This window comes from Corella eumyota, chromosome 4 (assembly GCF_963082875.1).
Source record: "Corella eumyota chromosome 4, kaCorEumy4.1, whole genome shotgun sequence".
NCBI classification, from domain to species: Eukaryota; Metazoa; Chordata; class Ascidiacea; order Phlebobranchia; family Corellidae; genus Corella; species Corella eumyota.
The window spans coordinates 12,481,156-12,496,070 of NC_137493.1; the positions used below are offsets into that span (position 1 = coordinate 12,481,156).

The 14,915-nt window shown below is 25.6% G+C and overlaps 1 protein-coding gene across 3 annotated transcripts; it reads left to right on the forward strand.

Moving 5' to 3' along the window:
* The first annotated feature begins 129 nt into the window (after positions 1-129).
* On the forward strand, positions 130-5,196 carry LOC145749754 (uncharacterized). Of its 3 annotated transcripts, none has more exons than XM_082565610.1 (15): positions 130-258; positions 459-612; positions 711-820; positions 1,349-1,522; positions 1,940-2,140; positions 2,227-2,339; positions 2,438-2,551; positions 2,646-2,822; positions 2,952-3,083; positions 3,158-3,221; positions 3,372-3,492; positions 3,580-3,653; positions 3,888-3,955; positions 4,172-4,231; positions 4,337-5,196. In XM_082565610.1, exons 1-14 carry the CDS (start codon positions 171-173, stop codon positions 4,202-4,204), a joined length of 1,623 nt encoding a protein of 540 aa, XP_082421736.1. In that variant the 5' UTR covers positions 130-170; the 3' UTR covers positions 4,205-4,231; positions 4,337-5,196. The 3 variants fall into 3 exon arrangements, 2 of the variants coding, with proteins under 2 accessions (XP_082421736.1, XP_082421737.1); XM_082565611.1 differs by having other exon boundaries at positions 2,465-2,551; XR_014283648.1 differs by lacking the exon at positions 3,580-3,653.
* The last annotated feature ends 9,719 nt before the right edge of the window (positions 5,197-14,915 follow it).

The following is a 14,915-nucleotide window of genomic DNA, read 5'->3' on the forward strand; positions in this document are numbered from 1 at the left end:
ATTTTTTTTTGTCTTACTATACTGTAATTACAAAACAAACCTTTACATAAATTAATTTATTATATTTGTGTGTTTGTTAAGCTTGCAATGGCAGCATATTTGGAACTGGGGATACTGTATATAGTTTATCAGACAATCAACTTAATGTGAAAAATGCTGAGAATATTTGTATGGAAAATGGTGGAAATTTGGCTTCAATTCAAAATCAACAAACAAATAATTCTATTATTAATCTTATTAACAACAAAAACAGAAATGGTAAGTTTAAATTCATATGCTTAACAGTTTTAACTTATTGAATTTAAGTTGTAAGTAATTATCTAAGTTAAGTTAAACTTTTTGTAACCCTGGTATTATAATGGCCTAAATAATTAACTTTTATATTTTTATTAGTTAAATAGTCTATCTTAATATTATTTTGTTTGTTTTTAATATGTAGATTAATATTTATTTTATAGGTGTACAAAGAGTGTGGATATTTTACAAAAGAGTGCAGAATCAAAAACATGAACAAGGTAGAGGATACAGATATGCTTTATCACCTGAAGAAACAGATGGTTGGATGAGTGCTGGTCGTTTAGGAGACATTGCTTATGTTGATCTTTATAAAAGGTTAATCTAAAAATTACAAACTTTATATTAAAGCTATTTTGATGCTTTTGATCTTAAACCTACAACTAAATGAACTAAATAAAATATTTAAATTCCAGTTCAAGACCTGGATTCACACAACCTCTTATATTTTGCCATGTTCAAAATCAAAGGTGGAGTATTGCAGTTAAAACAAAACCGTCTCATTGTGTTACTAATCCTCATTATAGTAAGTATAAAATAAAATTTAGAATGTTTTATTTGATAATTTTGTTAAATAAACATCTGTGTTTTAAAGACAAACCATATTTAATAGGCAAGAATTTATTATTAGTAAAGAACATATTAACATGTTAAACAATAAGGATCAACGGCATTAACTTTTGTAATAACATAGGTGTTGTTATAGGATTATATTTTAATGTTATATATTTTGCTAATTTTATTAAAATAAAATTACTTAAAATTATTACAAAAAAAAGAAAACATTGCCAAAGCAGGTTTTAAAACAGTGTTGATACCATTTTTGCACTATAATCTACCACAGTGACATTACTTTCTATTTAAAAATTTTTTTTAGTTTTTTTTTTAAACATAAATTGCAGTCGATTTACAAAATTAAGGTATAACTCCAAGTAAGTTTTATCTCAGATTAACCTTTTGTGTGTTTTAATGAAAAATTGTCAAAACAGGCAAAAAAATTAGGCTTCACTTTTTAATAATCTAAAATTAATATACAATTAATTTAAATAACCAGAGGAGGGACAAAGTACCTTTGACTTTCAACTTTTTGGATCTTCCAATAATGTTACCTCATTACAACGATATCTTATAAATAGAGCTACTCAACCTTTTTCTACCAAGTTAACTGATGATTCAACTTTGGGTATTGAAAGATTTGTATACTTAACAGCCACCATATATGTACCAGGTAATAGGTAGTGTTTCAAATTATTAAAGACAATTAATTAATGGAATTAAATATTATAAAAATAATAACTTTACCAGTTGTGGTATTTAAGTTTTTTAGCTTGTTTTAATTTTTTAAAAATTAAAAAAAAAACATAAAACTTTTTTTACTTAAATAAGGCATTCAGTTTTAAATTGTAAAAATGACTAATAAAAAATAAGAATTAATCAATAAAAATTGTTTTTATTTTAAACTTTTCAACCTAAATTTAAACATTTTTTTGTCTTAATTTTAAATGCTTACCAGTTTAAAACTATTTAAAAAGTTTAATTTTCTTGTTACTTGACACTATACATTTTTTTAAATAAAAGCTTTTAAGTATTTACCTAAAACATTTTAAAATTGAAAATGTAAAAAAGTTAATAAATATTACTACAGATATACCGGACACTCATGTAATGATTGGAGCAAAATATTCAGATAACAACTGGGTTTGGCCTGATCAAACTCCAGTTAACTTCTTTACATTACCACAAACTCCTTCTAATTTGTGCACAGCATTTCATTATCAAAATGGTTCTTGGAATCTAATACCAATTAACTGTACAGAAACATACAACTTTGCCTGCCAATATCAATGTAACTAAACTTTTTAAGTTATAAATAAAAAAATATTCGAATTTCTTATTAATATTGTTGATAATTGAATTTAAATTTATTTTTAGTGACCACCCAAGCTTACTCTGTACAATGTGATAGTAACTCTATTAATGTTACCTGGAGTACAAATTTATTATCCCTTCAATCAATTTATTCCAACTTAACCTTGGATGTACAAGTTAGTTAGTAAAACTTTTTTGTTGTTAAGAAGCAAAGTAATATATTTTATTTGCAATTAAAAACACTGGATAATAGTTTTAACTTTTAATACTTGAGGTGGATATTTTATTTTCTGGCTCACAGAGTGTAATTTTATCAAATCACCACAGTTATAATCAATCTTATGCTGTTGTTAGTGGCTTAACACCTAGAACTAACTACATAGCAAAGGTAAACTTATTTTTATTTTGTTTGTTATTTTTTTTAATTAATGTAACCTTATAATAAAGTAACAAATGATCTGATTCTTTTGTATTGTTTGTAGGTTATAGTAACACTTGATAATTGTGGTAGTCAATCAGTAACATCAAATTCAAGTGTTACAACAAACTTGGAAATTCCTGATAACATAACTTCATCTTATGTTGATTCAACTCAACCTAATTGTATTATCAAGTGGCCAATACCAACTAGTTATGTGAATAACATTCTTTTATATGAGGTAAGTCATTTAATATCTTGCTCTTAAACTAAAGCAAAATGTGTGGATATTTTTTGTTCGTTATTTGTCTTAACATTGAAAATTAAGAAAACATTTTATATCGGTTTATAAATATAAATTGTTTCATAGATTGAAAGTCGTGGTACTGTTATAACTTATGGAAGAATTTTTGATTCTAAATCATTAAACAAAATTGGAAATTTTTATTTTACTGACATATCCCTCAATATTTACAATCCTAACACAACTGTTACATTTAGTGTAAGTTATATTTTATTGAAGTGATTTTTTTTTATTATAAATACAATTTGTCCTCAATATTTTATTTGTTTTAGATAAGAGCAAGATCTTGTAAGGGTTTCGGAGAATGGGGAAATGTAAATGGAACTTGTAAAACAGGTTTATTTAACATACTTAATTTTTTTGGTCTAAACCTAGTTCTGGAAGATTAAAGTATCACAAATTGTTATCTCTAAACTTGTTTAGGTGTGCATCTAATGCTTTATCAGCAATGACCAAGTTATTTTACTATGTTTTAAATGTGTTTAGATGCAAATGATTATCAGTCTGAACTAAATGTCTCTAAGGAAGCTATAACTGGATCTGTTGTTAGTGTATTTGTGTTGACAATTCTTGTTGTGGTTGTGATTACATGGATAAGAAAAGGAAGGTAAAAAGTTTTGTTTCTGATAAAAATTATTTTTGTTATAAAAACAGATTTTAGGTTACAGGATGTTAAAATTTGTTTAAATGTTAGATCCTTAACTTTACCAAAAGAAGCACCTCGAACAGCTGCACGATCTGGTACAAAATCAATTAAGCTAAACCAAAGTAACAAAATAAGTTTTATTTTTATTAAATTGACTGTAGGTTATTTAAATTGAACTTCACTTTAATATTTTGTTTATCTGTTGATTTGACTAATTGATTTTATTTTTATTTAATTTTTACTTTAACAAAGTTAGTACTGTTAAAGTCTTGAGTACTTTATGTAAAATCATTAAATTATTACAAGTGCAGGTTACAAATTTTATTATAGATAATTAAACTTGTAACAATTTACAGGTGCTACTTCTGTTCAGGTAGCAGAATCCTCATATGCTAATGTGGTTAACACAACAGCAGTTAATCAGGTTAAAAAATATTCTATTGTAACACATTTAAATGCTGTCTTTCACAATACAACTTCACAAGTTTTTTGTATATTATCTAAGTTTAATAAAAATTAAAGAACGGTTACCAACAACTCTCATGAGTATTTTTAAACTTAAGAAGACAAAAAAATTGTGCTCGATAAAACTGTTAAATATTTACCTTTTAACATACATTTTATATTATTTTTCTTCTAGAATTCTGTTTATGAAAACCAGTACTTCAAGTAATAACTTTAGCAGTTTATTTTATTAGAGGTATAAAAGTTTCACATTATAATATTACTTTAAATAGTATTATCAATTCATTTTTAAATAATATATTTATGGTTTGAATTAATGAATTTAGTTTTTGTGTTTTAGCAAAACTTTAAAGTTTTACATCATCAGCTTGGTCTAACAACCTAGTATAAGGGATTGGTTAAATGTTTTTTTTTTAAATTATACCAAAGTGTACTTTTCATTTATTAACTCTTTTTAATATATATTATAATTTTTTTGAACATTTCTTTTAATTTTAAACTTATTTTCTTGTTGTTTTGATTAGTGATTATTAATAATTATATAATTTGAACAAATTTAGTAATTATAAATTAAAAGCCATGTTTTGCATTTTTATATCTTACTTGCCCAATTTCTTTTTCTATTTGACACTAAAGTGAAAAAAAATGGTTCTTAAAAATTATTTGGATAAGTATTTAAAAAATTGAAAGTATTAAGTGTGACTTTAATAGCCTAAGCAGGAAATATTAATAACCCACAGCCACCTAGATTTCCTTTGAAGCTTTTGTGCTGTTAATGTTTTGCCAAATGGTTACCTTTTTCTAGTTCACCTGATTGTTAGGTTTAAGTTTTAATTTTCAATAATAATTTGTAAACAATCTCTTTGTTTTTCATTTTTTTCAAAATTTTAATTTATGCAAGCTTGAGTTGTTGATATAGTTTGTTTAAGAAAGCATGTATAAATATACAGTCATGCACACTTTCTTTTATTTTTCAAGTCATGACTAATAATTGTTCTGTGCATAACATTTTAAACTAATAAATAAATTAAATAATATTAGTAAGACGTTTTTTTAATTCATTGTTTGTGAAATCGATATCACTTTTTTTTAAATTGATATTTATTTATCAACTATTCAATTAAGTTGACCAATTTATAAATGTGGGCTTTGGGCTAAACTGACTGTATTACACTAATTATACTGTTTAGTAGTGGGGGATGAGGGTATTTTTTGTATTGTTAAAGCCTTATTTAGGCAGTTGGGGTTAATTAGCTTACGTTTCAACAAAATATTTTATATGTTTTAACAACACCAACTTACCAAGCATTAGTCTTTTTTAAACCTTTGTATTTTTACAAAACATTGGCTTTTAATTTAATTACTTTTGCTGTTTTAATTAGCTTTTATGATTTAATTGTTTATTTATTTTAAAAAAAATGTTGTACTTTTAAACCCTAATTAGGAAAAATTGGTAATTCACAAGCAACTACATGAATACTTTGTTTATAAAATTCTTATATCAACTAGTTATATTCTATTTGTTTCTTATTGTTTTTTGTATTAACTTCACAAATGATGAATCACTTTAAGCCTTCTCAGCATAGACTACGCAAGTTATTTATTTTTTAAATTGAAGGTTGGTTGCCTAAAGATAGCTTTTTTGTAAGTTGTTTAATTGTATAGCTCTGCGTTTTTAATGTTTATTGTCATGTTGTAGTGTGGTCCTAAACCAGTAGCTATCTGCTGTTATTTTCATGTGCGGGGTTAAATTAGAAAATGTTAATCCAGTTAAACCACTTTTCGTTATTTAGCAGTTACGAAAAATTATACAGCAATATTATATTTAAAATTTGTACATAAACCTGCCTTTTATATGTACTGTTTGAATGTCATCTAAAATGGTAAGACATTAACGACAAAAGACTTCAATCGAGTGTTTTCAAACATACCAGTACGATCTTTTAATGATTTTCGCGCGAGCCGTATAATTTCTGTTATTGGGGCCCGCGTTTGGGCTAACCTTATTACATTTTAAATGTTTGGTGTTATGCTTTTGTAAAACAATATTAAACCCCCTTTAGAAGAATTTAACAATACCAACGCGAGTGCACGAATACTTGGTTCTTAGAATTTTTATATCCTGCAACTATTGTTAGACTCTGTTAGTCACTCATTGTCTTTTGTTTTAATTCCTTCGTTGTCTTTTGTATCAACTTTAATGATAAATCATTAAAGTTGCAACCCTCATTAGGCCATGCATAGATTACGCAAGGTATTTATTATTTTAATTTTAAAGATGTTTAATTGTATATTATCACAATTATAAATAGCGTTTAAATAACAGTAAAGGCGTCTATTAAGATAAAGGTTATGTAAATGTAAAATGTGCATAGATCAAAGCTAAACAAACTGCGCGCCGTGAAGAATTTATGTAAAAAACATTTTTTTTAAATAAATATGATCTTTGCTAAAAAGGTAAAACGTTTAAGGCTTTAGTTTTTTTCTTAACGCCTTTTATTTTCTACGTATTGGTGCACAAGTTTTGCTTTTTATTTTTTACTTAAGTTTAAAGCAAAAGCAAAAAATTTTTCCGCTAAATAGCATTCTCTTCGTTTATCTATTTGTTCGCGTCTTCTTACGAACCTGCATTTTAGGTATAAATGTGGTTGTGAAAACAAAATATAACTAGGTGGGTTTACTATTGTTCGTTGTCGTTTTATTGAGAAAGCTTTATTTGCTACCTTATATCAATTTAACCTTCTCGTTACTAATCGTAAAGTCAGTTTTTATTTTTGTGTCATTTGTAAAAGTGTGGCTAATGCATCAATAAACTCTGTTAGTGTTATTTTTCTTTGCTGTCACTAATAAGACCTATTATTTTTATTAGAAATTATATGTTAACTCAAGTTATAGCAGTTTTTTTAGATATCTTGAAATCGTATTAACCTTACTATGACTTTGTTGGATCGTCTTTGGGTCTATATGCTAATTATTTTTTGTATTTCAACGTGTAGTAAAGGAGGTAGGTTTGTATATCTTTGTAGTAGATTCTACTTTTGTAGTGTTTTTATGCATTGGCAATAAAAAACGAATTCCTACAAAAGAAGTTTGTAAAAGAAATTTTATACATAGTTTTTTATAAATAACTTGCACAAAAAATTAGTTAAGAGCTCAACTATCTTAGTTTACTTTCAGTTTATTATGATTTTATTAACTTATATAATAATATTCAATTTAAAAATAAAACTATTAATTTGGGGAGGTTCCCCTTATTTAAAGCACGTGGTAATAAAGATTTCGACTCTTTTTTTATTATTTCTCTTTGCGATGTAACAGAATTTATAAAAATTATCTATTATAATTAAAGAAAAAAAAAATAATTAATATATAAATTAATTAAGCTTGTAGTGACAACGTAGTTGGATTTGGGGATACTATATACAGTTTATCAGACAATCAACTTAATGTGGAAAATGCTGAAAATTTTTGTCAAGAAAATGGTGGAAATTCGGCTTCAATTCGAGATAAACAAGCCAATGATTTCATTGTTAATCTTCTTAACAACAAATATAGAAATGGTAAGTTCGAATTTATGTAAGCTTAACAATTTGCACAAATTTATTGTAAATTATAAGTTTTTTATGTAATAATAACTGATAACATTTTGTGATCTTTAAAATAGAAATGATCAACTTTCAAATCCTTATTACTTAATAATAAGTGTACTTTAATAATAGTTCTTGCATTTTATTATGTACAAATCTTATTTTACTTATAGGTTTGCAAAGAGTGTGGATATTTTACAAAAGAGTAAATAGTGGACCTGATTATGGTCGAGGATACAGATATGCTTTATCACCTGAAGAAACAGATGGTTGGATGAGTGCTGGACATCTAGGAGACATTGCTTATGTTGATCTTTATAACAGGTTTATAACTGGCTGTGGCGGTTAATAGTAATTAAGTAGTAACTGTAATTCGGAATTTCAATAAATAGAATTAAATAAATCAAACTGTTTTGCAAATAAGCTATTTAAATTTTAGTTCAAGATCAGGATTTACACAACCTCTTATATTTTGTCAATATCGATTTACAAGATGGGGTATAGCAGTGGGGAAAAGACCTGATAATTGTGGTGATGAACCTGCTGAAGGTAAATAAATCTATTTAATACTTTTTAAATATTAAAATAAGCTAAATTAAAATTTTTTTGTTTTTTTGCAATTTTTTGTAGTAAATACGCCATATTTTGTGGATAAACAATACTAAACAGGCAACAATATCACAATAACATTTTAAAATATTATGTATATTATAAATTTAAATCTCCATGTACAGGACGAACTGTTTTTGACTTTCAATTTTTTGGATCTCCCAACAATGTCAACTCATTGAAAAGATATCTTTTAAATAGAGAAAGTCAACCTTTTTCCACCAAGTTAACTGCAACTGATGATTCAAGTCTTGGTATTGAAGGATTTGTGCTGTTACAAGGAACTACCTTTGTTCCAGGTGATAAGTGTTGTTAAAAACTATATTAATAATTTATTTTAATTTATAATATAAAATATTAAGTTTATCACATGGTAGATAATTAAGTTCCTTTAATTATTTTAATTTAAATATAAGTTAGTAATCAGTCTTTTCAAGCACATTTGCATGTTAATGAATTTTTAAATGACAAAACTTTTTGCCTAAAATTGTTGAATAAAAAAACTTTAACATTACAATTAAATTTACTATAGATATACCAGACACTCGAGTTATAATTGGAGCAAAATATTCAAATAACAACTGGGTTTGGCCTGACCAAACTCCAGTTAACTTCTTTACATTGCCACAAACTCCTTCTTATCTGTGTACAGCATTTCATTATGAAAATGGTTCTTGGAATCTAATACCAATAAACTGTACAGAAACATACAACTTTGCCTGCCAATATCAATGTAAATAATTTTTTTAACTTATAAATAAAAAAATATTCGAATTTCTTATTAATATTGTTGATAATTTAATTTAAACTTATATTTTAGTGACCACACAAGCTTACCCTGTAGAATGTGATGGTAACTCTATTAATGTAACCTGGAGTACAAATTTATTAACACTTCAATCAATCTATTCTAACTTGACCTTAAATGTACAAGTAAGTTAGTAAAAAATTTTTGTTGTTAATTCATTTTATTCGCAATTGGAAACACTAGATAATAGGTTTAACTTTTATAATACTTTAGGTGGATATTTTATTATCTGGTTCACAGAGTGTAATTTTATCAAATCACCACAGTTATAATCAATCTTATGCTGTTGTTACTGGCTTAATATCCAGAACTACCTACATAGCAAGGGTAAACATTAAACATAAATTTAAGTAATAAATTTATTATTGTATATATTTTGCAATTAATGTAGCCTTATATTAAAGTGATAAATGATACAAATCTTGTATATTGTTTGTAGGTAACAATAATACTAAGTATTTGTGGTAGTCAATCAGTAACATCATACTCAAGTGTCGCAACCAGTTTAGGAATTCCTGATGTTATAACTTTATCTTATGTTGATTCAACTCAACCTGGTTGTATTATCAAGTGGCCAATACCAACTAGTTATGAGGATGACATTCTTTCATATGAGGTCAGTCATTTAATATCTTAACCTTATTTAAACGAAAATAAATGTTTTAGTTATTTGTGTTTTTATTTTGACAATATATTTTAGTTTATAAAATTTTATTTTTAGATTGAAAGTCGCGGTAATGATATAAAATACGCGAGAACTTTTGATTCTAAGATATTAAACAAAATGGAAAATTTTTATTTTACTGACATATCCCTCAACGTTTACAATCCTAACACAACTGTTACATTTAGTGTAAGTTATATTTTAATTAATTTTGTTTATTATAAATACAATTTGTCCCTAATATTTTATTTGTTTTAGATAAGAGCAATTTCTTGTGATGGTTTCGGAGAATGGGGAAATGTAAATGGAACTTGTAAACCAGGTTTATATATTATTGTATTTTTTTTTTGGCTTAACCTAGTTATGGAAGTTTAAAGTATCACAAACTGTTTTCTCTAAACATGTCTAGGTATGCATCCAATAAATGTCTGTAAGGGAGATATAATTGGATCTGTTTTTGGTGTATTTGTGTTTATCATTCTTGTTGTGGTTGTGGTTATATTGATAAGAAAACAAAGGTGAAATGTCTTATCTTGTAATAATCATAATTTTTAAATATTTTTTTGTTAAAACGAAAGTAAAAAATTGATGAAAATTATTTTCGTTATTAACAGGACAATTTTTAAATTACTCAATATTTATTTTTCTTAATATAAGGTCTTCAACTTTAACAAAAGAAGCACCTCGAACTGCTACACGACCTGGTATGAATTTAATTAAGTTTAAACAAAACAACAAAATAAATTTCTGTAATTTATTTTAAATTTAACTGCATTTAATCTTTTTATTTACTTTAACCATTTTATTATATTGTTTATCTGTTGAATTGACTAACTAAATGATTTACAGGTGCTGCTTCTGTACCATTAGCAGAATCTTCATATGCTAATGTAATTAACACAACAGCAGTTAATCAGGTTGAAAAATAATATATTGTTACAGATTTTAATGGTGTCTTTTACATTATAGCACAAGTTTTTTGTATGTTTTTCAAAAAAAAACAATTAGTGTACGATAAAACTGTTAAACATTTACTTTTTAACTTAAATTTTATATATTTTTTTTTAGAATTCTGTTTATGAAAACCAGCACTTTAAGTAATAACTTTATCAGTTTAAACTTCTCAATAGGTAATAAATTATTACATTGTTATATACTTTAAATATGTATTTGAACAATTTTTAAATAAATATTTTTTTGAATTTAGTTTTTTTGTTTTAGGAAAATTTTAACATCACCAGATTGGTCTAACAATCGCCTAGTATAAGGAAATGGTTAAATATATATCTTAAAAACCAAAATTACTTTATTTTTCAATAAATAATTTTAATATATAAAATATTTCATAAAAATAACCCTTAATTTTGAATTTGTTTTCTTTTTGATTTGATTAACTAATTATTTACTTATTTATGCCAGTTATAGTGTTTTTAATTTTTGTATTTACATTTTTGTTGATAGCGTAAGTATGTCAAATTGAATAATTATAAATAAAAAGCCACAATTTGGTTTAATTTTTATTTTAATACCCCCTTACTTAATTTTGTTATCCTACTAGACACTAAAGTGGTTGTAGTTCGAAAGTAAAAAACTCTGATATTATATAATCTTTTAAAAAATTGTACAAAAACTGAAAGTATTGATTGTGACTTTAATAACCTTAGCAGGAAATATTATTAACCCACAGCCACCTAGATTTCCTTTAAAGCTTTTGTGCTGTTAATGTTTATTTTAGTTTACTAGTTCACAATTGATTTTAGTAGGCTATGAGCTTAACTGATTTTTATTTTAATTACTTATTGATGGAATTTATGATATTTTGTAGGTATAGTCTTATTTAAGCAGTTGGGTAATTAAAATATGTGCTTATTTAAAAAAAAAAAATTTTTATTAAACAAACTTGTTTCATGTAGGCAGTCCAATGTAAGGAATGTGTCTAATAAAGTTTGAAGTATTATTTTTATTGCTGCGGCTTATTAATATATATTCTTTTTTAGTTATGTTTTATTGATTATAAGAGAAAAATTTAAAGTAACTGTTATGGCGATATATAGCCTTTTGGACTTATTACTGATTATTTTATGTATTTTAACTTTAAGTAAAGGAGGTATGAAATTTTTGACAACACAATAATATTACAACTTTTTTGTCCTAACTTTTTGTCTTGCTACATGCTGTAATTACAAAACAAACCTTTGCATAAGTAACCTATTATATTGTGTTGATGTTTACATAGCATGCTGTAACAGCGTAGTTGGAATTGAAGATACTATATACAGTTTATCAGACAATCAACTTAATGTGGAAAATGCTGAGAATAATTGCAAGGAAAATGGTGGAAATTTGGCTTTAATTCGAAATCAACAAACAAATGATTTCATTGTCACTCTTATTAACAACAAATATAGAAATGGTAAGTTTAAATTCATATGTATGATTAACAGTTTGCACCTTAGCATTAAAATGGTCAAATAATAAAATTTTATGTTCCTATTAATTTTGAAGATGTAGGCTACTTAAAAAATGGGTTTTTGCTTTTTAATATATAGATTAATATTTATTTTATAGGTGTACGAAGAGTGTGGATATTTTACAAAAGAGTGCAGAATCAACCACATGAACAGGGTCGAGGATACAGATATGCTTTATCACCTGAAGAAATAGATGGTTCGATGAGTGCTGGACGCCTAGGAGACATTGCTTATGTTGATCTTTATATAAGGTTTAGTATACTAAAAGTCTAAAAAAAATTTAATTGTCAAATTGTATTTTAAATCTATGAAAATTTAAAAAAGTATTTTTAGTTCAAGACCTGGATTTACACAACCTCTTATATTTTGTCAATTTCAATTTACAAGGTGGCATATAACAGTGGGGGATAGACGCGATAATTGTGTTGACGAACCTGGCGATGGTAAACAAATCTACTTGCCCTATTATTATATTTTTGTTATTTTAATTTTTTGTAGTAAATATTCAATATTTATAACCTAGATAAAAAAAATTAAACATGAAAAAATTGCCAATAACTTTTTAAATAATTAATAGTATATAAATACAATAAACTTTAATCTCTTTATTCAGGACAAACTGTTTTTGACTTTCAATTTTTTGGATCTCGTGATAATATTAACTCATTGAAAAGATATCCTTTAAATAGAAATACTCAACCATTTTCCACCAAGTTAACTGCCACTGATGGTTTAAGTCTTGGTATTGAGGGATTTGTAAGGTTGCAGGATACTACCTTTGTTCCAGGTAATATTGTTTTTAAAAAAATAAATAAAATCATTTAAATTTATAACAGAAAATATTGACCATTTTAATTCGTATCTTTGTTAGTTCTTTTATTTATTTTAGTTGTAAATTTTAGGTAAACTATAAATATACATTAAAAAAGTGTATTAATTGTCTGTTTTTTAACTTTTTAAACCAAAAGTAGAAGAGTTCATTTATTTATAGAAATAGTTGTTTGGTATATGATATCATTTTATGTTGAAATAAAAAATATTTTTAACATTACTAATAAAAATGTTATAGATATACCAGAAACTCTTGTAATAATTGGAGCAAAGTATTCAGATAACAACTGGGTTTGGCCTGATCAAACTTCAGTTAACTTCTTTACATTACCACAAGCTCCTTCTAATTTGTGCACAGCATTTCATTATGAAAATGGTTCTTGGAATATAGTACCAATTACCTGTGCAAAAACATACAACTTTGCCTCCCAATATCAATGTAAATTAACTTTATAAAAATGAATAAAAAATGGTTATCAAATTTGTAGATAATATTGTTAGTAAGTTAATTTAAACTTATATTTTTAGTGACCACACAAGCTTATCCTGTACAATGTGATGGTGACTCTATTAATGTAACCTGGAGTACAAATTTAGTGTCCCTTCAATCAATCTATTTTAACTTGACCTTAAATGTACAAGTAAGTTAGTAAAAAACTTTGTTGTTAAGAAGCAAAGTAATTTATTTTATTTGCAATTGAAAATACTGGGTAATAGTTTTAACTTTTATAATACTTTAGGGGAATATTTTATTATCTGGCGCACAGAGTGTAATTTTATCAAATCAATACAGTTATTACCAATCTTATGCTGTTGTTAGTGGCTTAACACCAAGAACTTCCTACATAACAAAGGTAAAGAATAAATATAAATTAAAGTAATAAAAATTATTATTGTGTATATTTTTTAAATTAATGTAAACTTTTATTAAAGTGATAAATTATCTGATTCTTATATGTTGCTGGTAGGTAACAGTAACATTAAGTAATTGTGGTAGTCAATCAGTCACATCAAACTCAAGTGTTACAACCAGTTTTGGAATTCCTGATGTCATAACTTCATCTTATGTTGATTCAACTCAACCTAATTGTATTATCAAATGGACAATACCAACTAGTTACGTGGATGACAATGTTTCATAGGAGGTAACCAATTTTATATCTTAAACAAAATTTTTAGTTTTTTTGTTTGTACTTCACAATTTATTTTAGTTTATACAAAAATGTTTTCTAGATATTAAGTCGTGGTACTGATATTATTTATGGAAGAAATTTTGATTTTAAATGATTAAACAAAATCAAAAATTTTTACTTTACTGACATATCCCTCAACATTTACAATCCTAACACAACTGTTACATTTAGTGTAAGTTATATTTTACTGTATGAAAGTTATCTTATTATACAATTGGTTTTAATATTTATTTGTTTCAGATAAGGGCAAGGTCTTGTGAGGGTTTTGGAGAATGGAGAAATGTAAATGGAACTTGTAAAACTGGTATATTATTGTACTTGATCATTTCAGTCTAAACCTAGATATGAAAAATTAAAGTATTTAAAACTGTTTATTACAAAACGTGTCTAGTTAGAAAAGCCTAAATAATTTTTACTAAAATTTCAAGCATTTACAACATGCTATGTTGTTTATTAGCTACATTCTTATATTTGTTTAAAAACAAAGCATGCTTATAACCTATATTTTTAAAATAAATTTTAGGTGTAGTTGGTAATCAGTCCAAACTAAATGTCTGTAAGGGAGCGATAATTTTTGTTGTTGTAGTAATTATATTAATGAGAAAAATAAGGTAAAAAATAAAAGTTTTTAGAAATGAATAATTTTGTAAAAACAATTTATAAAATATGAATTACATGATGTAAAATTTTATATTCAATTTTAGATCTTCAACTTTACCAAAAGAAACACCTCGAACAGCTGCTTGATATGGTACA